Raw genomic sequence first — 14,143 nt, 5'->3', positions numbered from 1 at the left:
TTTTTATTGCAAATTCGGATTCAGCGTCGAAAAATACATAAGAATATATAGGTCTGGTCAATTGCACAGACACTTTTGTTTTTTTTGTGGGCCTGTGTAATGATTTAAACACATTTATTTGATGAAATAATAAAATCGGGAGAAATTTTTTCAATCGATTTCATCATTTTACGTATGGTCTTTAAAAAATAAAAAATAAGTAACATAGCTACATTTTTAGTAAAAACAATTCATTTTCAACCAAAAAGATTAATTTAAAGTTGTTGAAAATTAATTGAATGAAAATTGAATGTAATCTTTTTGGTTGAAAAATGTTTTCTTTTTTGTTGAAAATATAACTATATTTTTGGAAATTATTTTTTCTTTTACTTGAAAATTTATCTTTTATGGCAGAAAATTCTTGTTGTTTCAAAATTAATCTATTTTGGTTCGAAATTCATTTCTATGATTAAAACTTGACTTTTTTGTTGTTGTTAAACTTAATTTTTTAATTTGAAAATGAGTTTTTTGTTTTAAAAATTAATTCAATGACAATATAACTGTTCCATGTTGATTGAATATTTATCTTTTTTTTTTTAATTAATCATTTGGTTGAAAGTTTATGTATTTTTATGAAAATTCGCCTATTTTTGTTGAAAATGAATCTTTTTGTTAAAAATACTTTTTTTGTTAAAAAAAAATTTCTTTGGTTGAAAAGTGACTTATTTTGATGAATTTTTTTTTAGTTGAAAATTCATCGTTTCGGTTAAAAATCAATTTTGTTTTTGCAAAAAATTGAACTATTATGTTTAAAATATGTTGTTTTTTTTGGGTTAAAAATGATTAATTTTTCATTGGTGAATAAATATTATTTTTGTTTAAAAACTCATCTTTTTGGGTGAAGATTAATTTTCTTTTAGATAATTTACCCATTTTTGGAAAAAAGAATTATTTGGTGAAAATTTAACTATTCCATGTTTCATTGAATGTTCATATTTTTTGTTGAAAAATCAACCATTTGGTTGAAAATTCATATATTTTAATGAAAATTCATCTTTTTTCATTGGAAATTATTATTACTTGTTTAAGTTTATCTTTTTGGATAACAAATTATTTCTTTGGTTCAAAATTTAACTATTTAAAAAATTTGTTTCTCTTTTAGTTGAAAATTTATCTCTTTTATCTGTAAATTTATCTTTCTTTAGTAGAAAATTGTTCTTGTTATTAGAAAATACATCTATTTTCGTTAAAAATGCTATCCTATCGTAAAAAATTAAACTATTTTGGTGAGAACTGTTATTTTTTTGTAAAATTTAATTTTTTAAATTGTAAGCTGAGTTAAGTATTAAAGGAATATATAAATGTTCCTTTTTTGGTGAAATTTATCTTTCATAGTTGACAAATAAACCGTTTGGTTGAATATTCATGTTTTTTTATTGAAAATTCGTCTCTTTTTGTTCAAAATTAAACTTTTTAGTTAAGAATTCGCTTTTTTGTTAAAAAGTTTTTTTTTCTCAAAAATTAATTTTTCAAACTGGAAACTTAAATATATACTGAACTTTTCAGTTAATTTTTTTAGTTTGAAATTCGTCTTTTTGTTAGAAAATTATTTTTCTTGTTCCAAAATTTATCTTTTCGGTGGAAAAATAATTTTTTTTTTTCGTGAAAATTCTCCTTTTTGTTAGAAAATTATTTTTCTTGTTTGAAAATTCATCTTTTCGGTTGAAAAATAATTTTTTTTTTGTTAAAAATTCTTCTTTTTGTTAGAAAATTATTTTTCTTGTTTGAAAATTCATCTTTTTCGGTTCTTGTTTTTTCGTAGAATAATGTTCTATTAGTTTGAAAATTGTTGAGAATTTACCAATTTTGTTAAAAATTCTTTTTTTGAAATTAATTTTTTAACTGCATGTTCCATTTTTTGAAATTTATCATTTTTAGTTGCAAATTAAGTTCTTTCAGCGAAAATTGAACTATTTTAATAAAACGCCTTTTTTTGTTCAAAATTAATCTTTTATCTGAAAATAAAATTGTTCAATTTTTTTAGTTGAAATTTGTTCTTTTTCATTTGAAAATTTAACTACGTGGTTGAAAATAAATGTGTTTTGTTGTAAATTTGTCTTTTTTGTTAGAATAAGATTAAATTAAATATTGATCTTTTTGGTTAAAAATTCATTTTTTTGGTTAAAGATTTATATATTTTGTTAAAATTTCGTTGTTTTTTTTGGTTGAAAATTATTCGTATGTTGAAAAATTAACTATTCCATTTTTGTTTGAAAATTCCACTATGTGGATGAATATTCAATATTTTATTTAAAATCCATCTTCGTTCGTAATTTATTTATTTATTTATTTGAAAATTAATTTTTTTAGTTTATAATTATCTTTTTTTTAATAATTGATCCATCGTAAGGGAAATTAATTTTTGGTTGAAAAATGAACCATTTGGTTGAAAATTCATGTATTTGAATGAAAATTCGTCTTTTTTCGTTGAAAATTATTTTTTTTCGGTTAAAACTTTATCTTTTTAGTTGAAAAATTATTTCTTTGGTTTAAAATTTAGCTATTTAAACAAAAATTTGTTTCTCTTTCAGTTGAAAATGTATCTCTTATAAATATAAATTTGGTTAGAAATTTGTTGTTATTTGTGTTAAAAGTTAATTTTTAAACTGTAAACAGTAAAAAATAATAAACTGTAAAATGTTGAACTATTTAGTGAAAAAATGTGTCCTTTTTTTAATTAAAAATTCGTCCTTTGGTTGAAATTTATTCTTCTTGTTTGAAAATTCTTCTTTTTGATTGAAAATTAATTTCTTTTTTTGTTGATAATTCAACTGCTTTGGTAACAATGAGTTTGTTTAATTAATTAAAGAAAAATTTAAATATTCAGGTTTTGGCTTAAATTAATCTTTTTTAATTGACAAATAAACCGTTTGGTTGAATACTCATGTCTTTTATTGAAAATTCGTCTTTTTTCGTTGAAAATTGAACTTTTTGATTAACAATTTGCCTTATTGTTGAAAAATCATTTCTTGAGTTAAAAATTAAACTATTTTGATAAAAGTTTTTTTTTAAGTTGATTTTTCAAAATGAAAACTGAAGTATATCCTGAAATCTTCAGTTAGTTTTTTTTTTTAGTGGAAAATTCGTCTTTTTGGTAGAAAATTATTCTTCTTGTTTGAACATTCATCTTTTCGGTTAAAAACTAATTTTTTTGTTGAAAATTCAACTAATTTGTTGAAACTCCTTTCCTTTGTTCAAAACAAAAAATAAAAATGTTTGAAGATTTACCGATTTTCTTGAAAAAAAATTTTTTAATTAATTTTTTAACTGCATGTTCCATTTTTTGAAATTTATCTTTTTTCGTTGAAAATTAATTTATTTCGGCGAAAATTGAACTATTTTAATTACATTTCTTTTTTTTTTCATTAATTTTTTAACTAAAAATAAAATTATTCAGTTTTTTAGTCAAAATTTGTTCTTTTCCATTGTAACTTCTTGTTTGAAAATAAATGTGTTTTATTGTAAATTTGTCTTTTTTGGTAGAATGTTATTTTCTTTTTTTGAAAATGGTTGAAAACTTACCAATTTCGTTGACAACAAATTTTGTAATTTATTTTTTTAATTTTACTACTTTTGGTTGAAAATTTAACTATTTTATCAAACAATTGTCTTTTTTATTAATTTTTTTATTTTATTTTTAAAATTTAAAAATTCGTCTTTTTGTAAAAAATTATTTGATTAAAAATTGATTTTTTTGTTTGAATATTATTCGTATACTGAAAAACTAGCTATTCCATTTTCAGTTGAAAATTCCATTATGTGGTGGAATATTCAATATTTTATTGAAAATTCATCTTTTTTTTGGTAGAATATTATTCCTTTTGTTAGTAAATTTATTCATTTTGTTGAAAAGATAACTATTTTTTTTAAAGTTCAATTTGGTTTGGTTGAAAATTAATTATTGTTTTTAACTGAAAATCTAATTGTTCCATGGTTGATTAAAAATTTATGTATATATTTTTTTTTTTTGTAAATTCATTTTTTTATATGAAAAGTAATTTGTTTAATTAAAAATTTAACAATTATTTTGTTGATAATTCGTTTTTTTGTTAATTGAAAATTTTTCCTTTTTAGTTGAAAATTTAACCATGTGAAAGATATCGTGAAAAATCCTTTTTTCCAAATAATTAAAAAAATAAAGTTTTGTTGTGCAGACATATTGGATTTCCCCACTCAACCTGGCGCGAAATTCAAATTTCAAATTTGCCTTTTCTTCTTTTTAAGCTTTTAGACTCTATTTTCAAAAGATAAATCCATATTAATATAGATTATTTCTCATTTGTGACTTGAAAAAAAAAATTATTTTAACAATAAAATATATGAAAAATACCTTGATTCAGCCTCGGAAAGGGAGATTCCAACGTGGGCTGCTTTGAGTGCTCCGCAATCATTCGCACCATCCCCACACATCGCTAAAAATAAAAAATGGACTGAATTCTATTCAAAATTTAAAGAAAAATTAAAATAGTAAATAAATCAATAAAAAATACAGACCTACGTAATAGCCGAGTTGCATTAACTCGACAACGAGCTGTTGTTTTTGGTCACTCGTCATCCTCGCAAAAACGGCACCTCGCACACAAATTTTCGGCAGAATGTCTGGATAATATTCGCAAAGAAGCTGCCAGGTTTGTCCAGTGAGGGCAAATCTGTAATTGCTTTTGGTCATTCCCTTTTCCAAACCCTCGAATGATTTCATTATCATCTTATCTTCCGAACTCTAAAATTCAAAGTTCAATTCAATATTTATTACTGGAGACAGTTTTTCGTGGAGAAGAAAATTTGAGAAAATATTTACAAATTTAACTGGGAGTCCCTGAAGATTAAAAAATATTTTTGGTAGAGATTTCTCCTCTGCTGGAACCGCGGTGATGTTTATCACAGTCTCGTCATGTGAGAGAATACCACAATCTTTCGCAACACTGACCGCAGTTTGAATATTGTCACCTGAATAAAGATTTTTTAGTCATCAAAGAAAAAAAAATCATCAAAAAAGTAACATTTTGACTCAAAAAGACGAATTTGCTAGAAAACAGTTGAATTTTCTATGAAATCATTGAATTTTCAGCTAAATAATTGAATTTTCAACAACAAAAATTAATTTTTAATCAAGAAAATTAATTTTCTAGTTTAAAGGCAAATTCTCAACAAAATTGATAAAATTCGAAGCAAACAGTGGGATTTTTTAGCTAAAATATGAACCTTCTACAAAAGAGTGAATTTTCGGTGATATAATTACATTTTAAATGATCAATTTTAAACCAAAAATAGAAAAGTTAAATTTTAATAAAAAAGTTAATTTTAAATGAAAAAAGGAATGTTTTAGAAAGTAGTTGTATTTCCTACCACATAGTCCAATTTTCTACCAAATTGTTGCTTGACTTTTAAACCGGAAAATATGAAATTTTAAGAAAAAAGTTAGTTCTCAAACAAATAGTTAAATTTTATATTAAAAAATCATTTATTTTTACCTCTTAAAGGAAAGTTTCAACAATGCAGTTTAATTTCAAAAAAATTAAATTTCTGTCGAAATTATTAATCTTAATAAAAATAATAATACTTGATATTAAAAAAAATTAATTTTTAATAAAAAGAATTGATTTTATACCAAAAAAGACGAATTCTCAACAAAGTGCATACATTTTTAACTAAATAGTTCAAATTTTGAACCAAGAAGATTTATTTTCTACAAAAAATATGAATTTTCAACAAAATATTTGAATCCTCAGCAACAATTTTTTAGTCAGCAGAAAAAAAAAATTGCATCCAAAATATATAATTTTAAGTCCAAAAGACGAACTTACTAGAAAACAGTTGAATTTTCTATGAAATCATCGAATTTTCAGGTAAATAATTAAATTTTAAACAACAAACAATGAATTTCAAATCAAAAAAATTAATTTTCTACTATAAAGGCGAATTCTCAACAAAATAGTTACAATTTGAAGCAAATAGTGGAATTTTTTAGCTAAAACTTGAACCTTCTACAAAACAGTTAATTTTCGATCAAATAATTACATTTTAAATAAAAAAAAAATTAAAAAGAAAAATAATAATTTTGTACTAAAAAAGATGAATTCTAAAAAAAATAGATAAATTTTCAACCAAATAGTTGAATTTTCAACCAAGAACATACATTTTCTTCCGAAAAAGATAAATTTTAAACAAATTACATACATTTTTAACTAAATAGTGAAATTTTTAATGTAAGAAGATCAATTTTAAGCCAAAAATTGCAAAGTTAAATTTTACTAAAAAAGTTGATTTAAAATTTGAAAAAGGCATTTTTTTAGAAAGTATTTGTATTTCCAACCACATAGTTCAATTTTCTACCAAATTTTTATGTGACTTTTCAGACCGAAAATATGAAATTTTCAGAAAAAAGTTCATTCTCAACCAAATAGTTAAATTTTATATTAAAAAATAATTTATTTTTACTTCTTGAAAGGAGAGTTTCAACAACGCAGTTTAATTTTTTTAAAATGAAATTTCTCCCAAAATTATTAATTAGCAATAACTATAAATACTTGATATTAAAAAAATTAATTTTTAATAAAAAGATTTGATTTTCTACCAAAAAGACGAATTCTCAACAAAATTCAAACATTTTTAACTAAATAATTCAAATGTTGAACCAAGAGGAATTATTTTCTACAAAAAATACGAATTTTCCGCAAAATATTTGAATCCTCAACAACAATTTTTTAGTGAGTAAAGACAAAAAATTGCATCCAAAATGTATAATTTTATGTCACAATGACGAACTTACTAGAAAACAGTTGAATTTTCTATCAAATCATTGAATTTTTAGCTAAATAATTAAATTTACATAAATTTTTTGTTGAAAATTTAACTATTCCATGTTTGATTGAATATTTATCTTTCTTTGCTGAAAAAATAAACCATTTAGTTAAAAATTCATGTATTTGAATGAAAATTCGTCTTTTTCATTGAAAATTAATTTTTTTTGTTAAAAGTTTATCTTTTTTGTTGAAAAATTATTTCTTTGGTTAAAAATTTAACTATTTAAACAAATTTGTTTCCCTTTCAGCTGAAAATTTATCTCTTTTAGTTGTAAATTTATCTTTCTTTAGTAAAAAATTGTTCTTGTTATTCGAAAATTCATCTATTTTTGCAAAAAATTCAATCCTATCGTTCAAAATTGAACTATTTTTTTGAGAGCTGGTTGTTTTTTTGGTTAAAATTCAATTTTTTTAACTGTAAACTCAAGTATAACATGCTAAAATTTGTAGTTAAAAAATGTATTCTTTTTAAGTTAAAAATAGTGGAATTTTTTTACTAAAACATGACCTTTCTAAAAAAAAGTAATTTTTCGATCAAATAATTACATTTTAAACCAAAAAACAATAAATTTTCAACAACTAAAGATCTATTTGTACTAAAAAAAATGAATTTTCAACAAAATACATAAGTTGTCAACCAAATAGTTTAATTTTTTATCAAGAGTATAAATTTTCTACCGAAAAAGATGAATTCTCAACAAAATACATACATTTTCAACCAAATAGTTAAATTTTTATTTTAAAAAGGCAAATTTTAAACAACCAGGGAAAAGTTAAATTGTAATTTAAAAAATTCTTTAAAAAAAAAAAACAATTTTTTTAGAAAGTTGTATTTCCTACTACATATGAAAATATGAAATTAAAAAAAAAAGTTAATTTTTAACCAGATTGTTAAATTTTCACTTTGAAAACAAATTATTTTTACCTCTAGCAAGGGAAGTTTCAACAAAGCAGTTCAATAGCAAAGAAATAAATTTTCCGCCAAAATTATAAATTTTCAAAAAATAATAATGGATATTAAAAAAAATTATTTCTTAAGAAAAAAGAATTGATTATCTACCAAAAATGTTGAACCAAAAAGATTGATTTTCTACAAAAAGGAAAATTTTCAACAAAATACTTGAATCCTCAATAAAAATTTTTTAATCGACAAGGAAAAATAATATCACCTAAAATGTACAATTTCAAGTAAAAAAGATGAACTTGCTAGAAAGTAGTTCAATTTTGAATTAGTTCGTTGAATTTTCAGCTAAAAAAAATGAATTTTCAACAACAAAAAAATGAACTTTCCATGAAGAAAATTAATTTTCTACTATAAAGGAGAATTCTCAACAAAATACATATATTTTCAAAGAAACAATTTAATTTTTAACATAAAAAGGAACATTTTAAAACAACAATGGAAAAGTTACATTTTAATTTAAAAAATGATAAAAAAGACATTTTTTTAGAATGTTGTATTTCCTACTACATAATTAAATTTTCTACGAAGTTCTTGCTTGACTTTTCAGGCGGAAATATGAAAATTAAAAAAAGCTCATTTTTAATCATATAGTTAAATTTTTAAGTAAAAAACATATTTTTATCTCTAGCAAGAAAAGTTTCAACAAAGCAGTTCAATTTTTAAAGAGATGAATTTTCTGCCAAAATTATGAATCATCATCCAAGAAATTTAATAACGGATATGAAATTTTTTTATTTTTTAATAAAAACAATTGATAATCTACCGAAAAAGTCGAATTTTTAACCAAGTGCATAATTTTTTAACTAAATAGTTCAAATGTTGAACCAAGAAGATTGATTTTCTGATAAAAATACTAGAAAAAAATTTCATCTAAAATATACAACTTTAAGTCAAAAAGACGAACTTACTAGAAAATAGTTAAAATTTGTTATCAAATCATCGAATTTTCAGCTAAATAATTGAATTTTTAACAACAAGAAATGAATTTTCAATCAAGAAAGTTAATTTTTAATCAAGAAATTAAATTTTTTACTATAAAGGCAAATTCTCAACAAAATAGGTACAATTTGAAGCAAATAGTCGAATTTTCTAGCTAAAACACAAGATTCCTACAAAAGAGTTAAAGATCAAATTTTAACAAAAAATGTTACAATTAAATTTTAATCAAAAAATTAATTTTAAATGAAAAAAACGAATCTCTTAGAAATCAATTGTTTTTTCTGTCACGTAGTTAAATTTTGTACCAAATTGTTGAGGTTCCAAGACAATAAAGACTAATTTTTCAGTACAAAAATTTTTCAAGTTATAACCCGAATATATAAAGTTTTAAGAAAATAAGTTGATTTTCAGCCAAATAGTTAAATTATCAATTTAAAAAATACATTATTTTTACCTCAAAAGAGGGAAGTTTGAACAAAGTATTTCAATTTCAAAGATATGAATTTTCTAACAAAAATTATGAATCTTAAAATAATAAGCTTACATCAACAATTTTTACAAAATTAAAAAAAAAATTTAATAACAAACAATTGATTATCTACAAAAAAAGATGAATTTTCAGTCAAATAGTTAAATCATTAGTCTAAAAAAAGATAACTTTTTAACCAAAAATGCAGTAGTTACATTGTCAGTTTAAAAAAATTTCAATTTGGAAAAGCACGTTTTTGTACAATGCAGTTGAATTTTCTACAAAATAGTTTGACTTATCTACTAAATTGTTGAATTTTCAACCGAAAAATATGAAATTTCAAGAAAAAAGTCGATTTTCAACCAAATAGTTCAATTTTATTTCTCCCCCAAAAGGAGAAGTTTTAACAAAGTAATTAAATTTTCAACCAATTTTTTGAAAATTTGAACATTTTTTACCAAAAGTATGAATCTTCAAAAAAAAAAAAAATGAATTTTCAAGAAATTAGATCAGCTTTCAACCAAGGAGTTAAATTTTCATTCTGACAATATTAATTCCTAATAAGAAATATAATAGTTTGTATCTCAATATATAAAATATTTTTATTTTCAATAAAAAAAAAACAATTGATTTTCTATCCAAAAGACGAATTTTCAACAGAGTGCATACATTTTTAACTAAATAATTCAAATTTTCAATCAAGAAGATTAATTTTTTACAAAAAAAAGGACGAATTTTAAACCAAATAGCTTAATTTTTAGTCTAAAAAAATTAATTTTTAACCAAAAATGAAATAATTTTTGTTTTGATCAAAAAATGTGAATAAAGAAAAGCGAATTTTCTATCAGCTTGTTAAATTTCTTATCTCATAGGAAGGATCATTTCACAAAAAAGTTGAATTTTTAATCCGAAAATATGAATTTTCAACAAAAAAATGGAATTTGTTACCAAATAGACGAATTTTCAAACCAAAGGCATTATATTTTTTAGCCTCCAATATGTGGATAATTAATTTATGGTCAATTCTTTAGTAAAAAATTCAAATAAACAGTTGAAAGTTAAACAACTTTGATAAAAATTAATTTTTTCGATTGAAGATTAATCGTTTTAATTAGAAATTAGAACAGAAATTTAATTAGAAAAATAATTTCTAAACTAAAAATTTAACTATTCCAGCAGAAAATTGATTTATTTTGCTAAAAATCCCTTTTTTTTTTGAAAATGTACCTTTTTTGGGTAAAAATTGAACTATTTGGTTGAAAATTAATATTTTTTTATTTAAAAATTAAACTAGTTGTTTTTAAAATTTATGTACTTTGTGAAAAATGTGCCTTTTTGTAGAAAATTAATCTTTATGTTTGAAAATTCACTTTTTTAGTATAAAAATCGACTATTACAGATGAAAATTCATAATTTTAGTTGAAAATTCATAAGTTTGGTTGAAAATTAATTCCTTTCATTGCAATAGTTTTTTTATTTATAAATTTAACTATTTGATTGAAAATCCACAAAATTTTAAATTTTAAATTATTATTATTATTTTATTTGGAAATTCATTTTCTAAGTTGGAAATGAAATTACTTGGTTTAAAGGTAAATTCTTGTTAAAAATTAAATTTTTTCATGAAGATTTACCATTTTAATTACAAATTTATTTAATTGTTTAAAATATGAGCTATTTTATTGAAAACTTCTTTGTTCTTTTGATGAGAAAGAATATTTTTCCGAAAGTTTGACTATTTTGTGATTTTTTTTTATTGAAAATTATTATTTATTTGAACTGAAAATGTAACTATTATTCTAGTTAAATATTTTATAATTTTGGTTAAAAATGTATGTCTTTGGTTGAAAATGAATTTTTTTAATACATATTTAATTATTCAATTTTTTGTTTAAAAATGATCTTTTTTAGTTGAAATTTAATCTTTTTTGGTCGAAATTAATCTTGTTAGTTGAAAATTCATCTTGTGGCTAAAAAATTCAACTATTCTCGTTAAAGATTCATCGTTTTCGTCAAAAATTAAAAATCATATTTTTGGTATATAATTCAACTATTCCAGTTAAAGATTTACAATTTTAGTTAAAATTTCATAAGTTTGTTTAGAAAATAATTCCATCACCTGAAAATTTAAATGTCCATTTATGATTGAAAAATAATTGTTTCTTGTTCCAGATTCAACAATTTATATGAAATTTTTCCTCTTTTAATTATAAATTTAATTATTTTGCTAAAAATCTACATTTTTTGTTAAAAAAAGATTTTTTTTATATAGAAAATTATCTTTTTCGTGTTCAGTTAATCTTCTTAATTAGAAATTCTTCTTTTCGGTTAAAAATTTAAATACTTCAGTTAAATATTATTATTATAATTGAAAATCGATCTTTTAGATTGGAAAAATCCATTTAATTGGTTGAAATATGAGCTATTTTATTAAAACTTCTTTTTTCTTTTGGATGAAATCGAACTTTTTGACGAAAGTTTCATTATTTTTTTGAACAATTTTTTTGTTTGAAAATTATTATTCATTTTATTTGAAAATTTAAAAAATTTTTAACAAAATTCATCTCTTTGGTTGAACATCAGTTTTTTGACTACAGATTTAATTATTCAATTTTTGGTTCAAAAATGATCTTTTTTTAGTTAAAAATTAATCTTTTTTTGGTCGAAATTAATCTTGTTAGTTGAAAATTCATCTAGTGAGTCAAAAATTCAATTAATCTCGTTAAAGAGTCATTTGAGTTAAAAATTAAAAATGATCTTTTTGGTATAAAATTCAACTACTCCAGCTAAAGATTTACAATTTTAGTTGAAAAATTCATCACTTTATTTGAAACTGTAACTATTTTTTTGAAAGTTAGTTTTTTTTTGAGGAAATTAATTTTTCAACTGAAAATTTAACTTATTTCAATTAAATATTCCACAGTTTGAGTTCAAATTTCACCTGTTTGGTTAAACAATAATTTTCCTAACTTGAAATTTAATTATTTAAGTTTTGCTTAACAATTCACTTTTTTTATCCACATTTGTTTTTTGAAAATCCGTTATTTTTGGTTGAAAATTAATTTTTTCAATAAAAATGTTAACTTCCTTTTTTTCTTAGAAATTGATTTTGCTCTCTTGTGTTAAAAGATTTTTCATTACTTTACCTGTGATCATTATCACGTGAATGTTGGCATCCCTCAGCATCTTTATCACTCCCACCGTCGGTTCCTTTAATCTATTTTCCAAAATCACGAGACCAAGGAACTCTAAGTTTTTCTCAACTAGTTCTCGCGACATCCGTTGAATCTAAAATATTAATTTATTATTAAATTATTAAAAATAAAACAAACGAAGAAAGGTATACTCTGAAAATTAATTATGAATTTTTAATCCTACTTTTCTGTAACTGCAATCCAGAGTCGTAGATCCTAAAGCAATCACTCGATAACCCTGTTCAGTATATATTTTTAGGGTCTCTATGATATCACTCGGAATTGTCTCAGGCCGGCTGAGACTGAGTATCATTTCCGGTGAGCCTTTCGTGTAGGCCTTAAAAATCCCGGAACCCAACACTCTTACAATCACCGACATTCTTTGAAGTGAACTCGAAAATTGATACTGATGGATTATTCCAATTTCGGAAACCTCGTTCATATTTTCTGTGAAACTTTCGTTTTTTGGTGGCTTCACTATTGAGGGGGCCAGAAGGTCGTATTTACTCGTGTCTTCCACTTCCGGTTCTTCTAAAACCCACCCGGTACTCTCAAACATCTGAAATAAAAATTTCGAATAACTAATTACTTTTTAAGTTAATTTGTTTTGAAGAAAATTACAAATATATTTTTCAACATTTTAAATGTCAAATCAACATTTCAAACAAAAAAGTTATTTTTTTAAATTAAACAGTTGAATTTGGTAAGAAAAAACGGTTAAATCCTCAATAAAAAAAGATTAATTTTCAACCATTTGCATTTTGAAGTAATCAGGATGAAAGGTTTTCAAAAAGAGATTAATTTTCTAACAAAAAGATTTTTTTTTAGAAAGCAGTGTAACTTTTAAACAAGTAGTTTAATTTTTTGCTGTGTACTAAAAAATATTTGAATTTTAAGTAAAAAAATATTTGAATTCGTCCAAAAAAGACAACTTTTAAATAAAATAATTGAATCATCACAAAAAAAAATCATTTTTATGGAAGCAGTTTAATTTTTAATCAATTAGTTTAATTTTTAACAAAAAATATGAATTCTCAAGGAAAAATGTAATAGCTTTGTTGTTTCAACTAAAAAAGATTTTAAATTTAAATCTAAAAGAGTTGAATTTAGCCAAAAAGCCGAATTTTGATCAAAATAGATGATTCCTCAACCAAAAAATATTACATGCATTTTGAATTCATAAATATGAAATATTTTGTTAGAAGAGATTTTTATTTTGAATCAAAAAGAGTTGATTTTATAAAAAAGACGAATTTTTAACAAAATAGTCGAGACCTCTATCCAAACCGATTAATTTTCAATCAAAAAAGTTTTTTCAGTCAAGAAAGAAAAAAAATTTCAACAAAATTATTTCATAATAAAAATGTCAAATGACTATTTATTGCTTAGGTTTATTTTTTTTATTTATGTAAATTTTGTGTCAACTAAAAATTATTTGAATTTTAAATCAAAAAGAGTTGAATTCATCCAAAAAAGACAACTTTTCAACAAAATAATTAAACCATCAACTAAAAAAAATTAATTTTTATGGAAGCAGTTTAACTTTTAATCAATTAGTTTAATTTTTAACAACAAAATTTTAATTCTCAACGAAAAATGTAATAGCCTTGTTGTTTCAACTAAAAAAGATTTTAAATTTAAATCTAAAAGAGTTGAATTTAGCCAAAAAGACGAACTTTGAAGAAAATAGATGAATCCTCAACCAAAAAATATTAATTTTCACCCAGTTGCATTT

At 22.1% G+C, this 14,143-nt stretch overlaps 2 protein-coding genes across 4 annotated transcripts in view; one reads left to right on the top strand and one right to left on the bottom strand.

Moving 5' to 3' along the window:
• The window catches only part of LOC117166873 (probable cation-transporting ATPase 13A3), a 52,240-nt gene that overhangs the window by 9,428 nt on the left and 28,669 nt on the right, over positions 1-14,143 (bottom strand). The window contains exons 13-17 of the mRNA XM_033351289.1: positions 12,593-12,967; positions 12,361-12,502; positions 4,838-4,986; positions 4,534-4,759; positions 4,370-4,451 (exon numbers count right to left, since the gene is read on the bottom strand). Of these exons, the coding sequence (XP_033207180.1) occupies positions 4,370-4,451; positions 4,534-4,759; positions 4,838-4,986; positions 12,361-12,502; positions 12,593-12,967 (974 nt within the window). The remainder of the gene's footprint in view (positions 1-4,369; positions 4,452-4,533; positions 4,760-4,837; positions 4,987-12,360; positions 12,503-12,592; positions 12,968-14,143) is intronic.
• Positions 1-14,143, top strand: part of LOC117166880 (testis-expressed protein 10 homolog) — a 58,829-nt gene that overhangs the window by 30,695 nt on the left and 13,991 nt on the right. The window lies entirely within an intron of this gene.

Source organism: Belonocnema kinseyi, chromosome 1 (assembly GCF_010883055.1).
Source record: "Belonocnema kinseyi isolate 2016_QV_RU_SX_M_011 chromosome 1, B_treatae_v1, whole genome shotgun sequence".
Classification (NCBI taxonomy): Eukaryota; Metazoa; Arthropoda; class Insecta; order Hymenoptera; family Cynipidae; genus Belonocnema; species Belonocnema kinseyi.
This window is presented reverse-complemented; position numbering and strand designations above follow the sequence as displayed.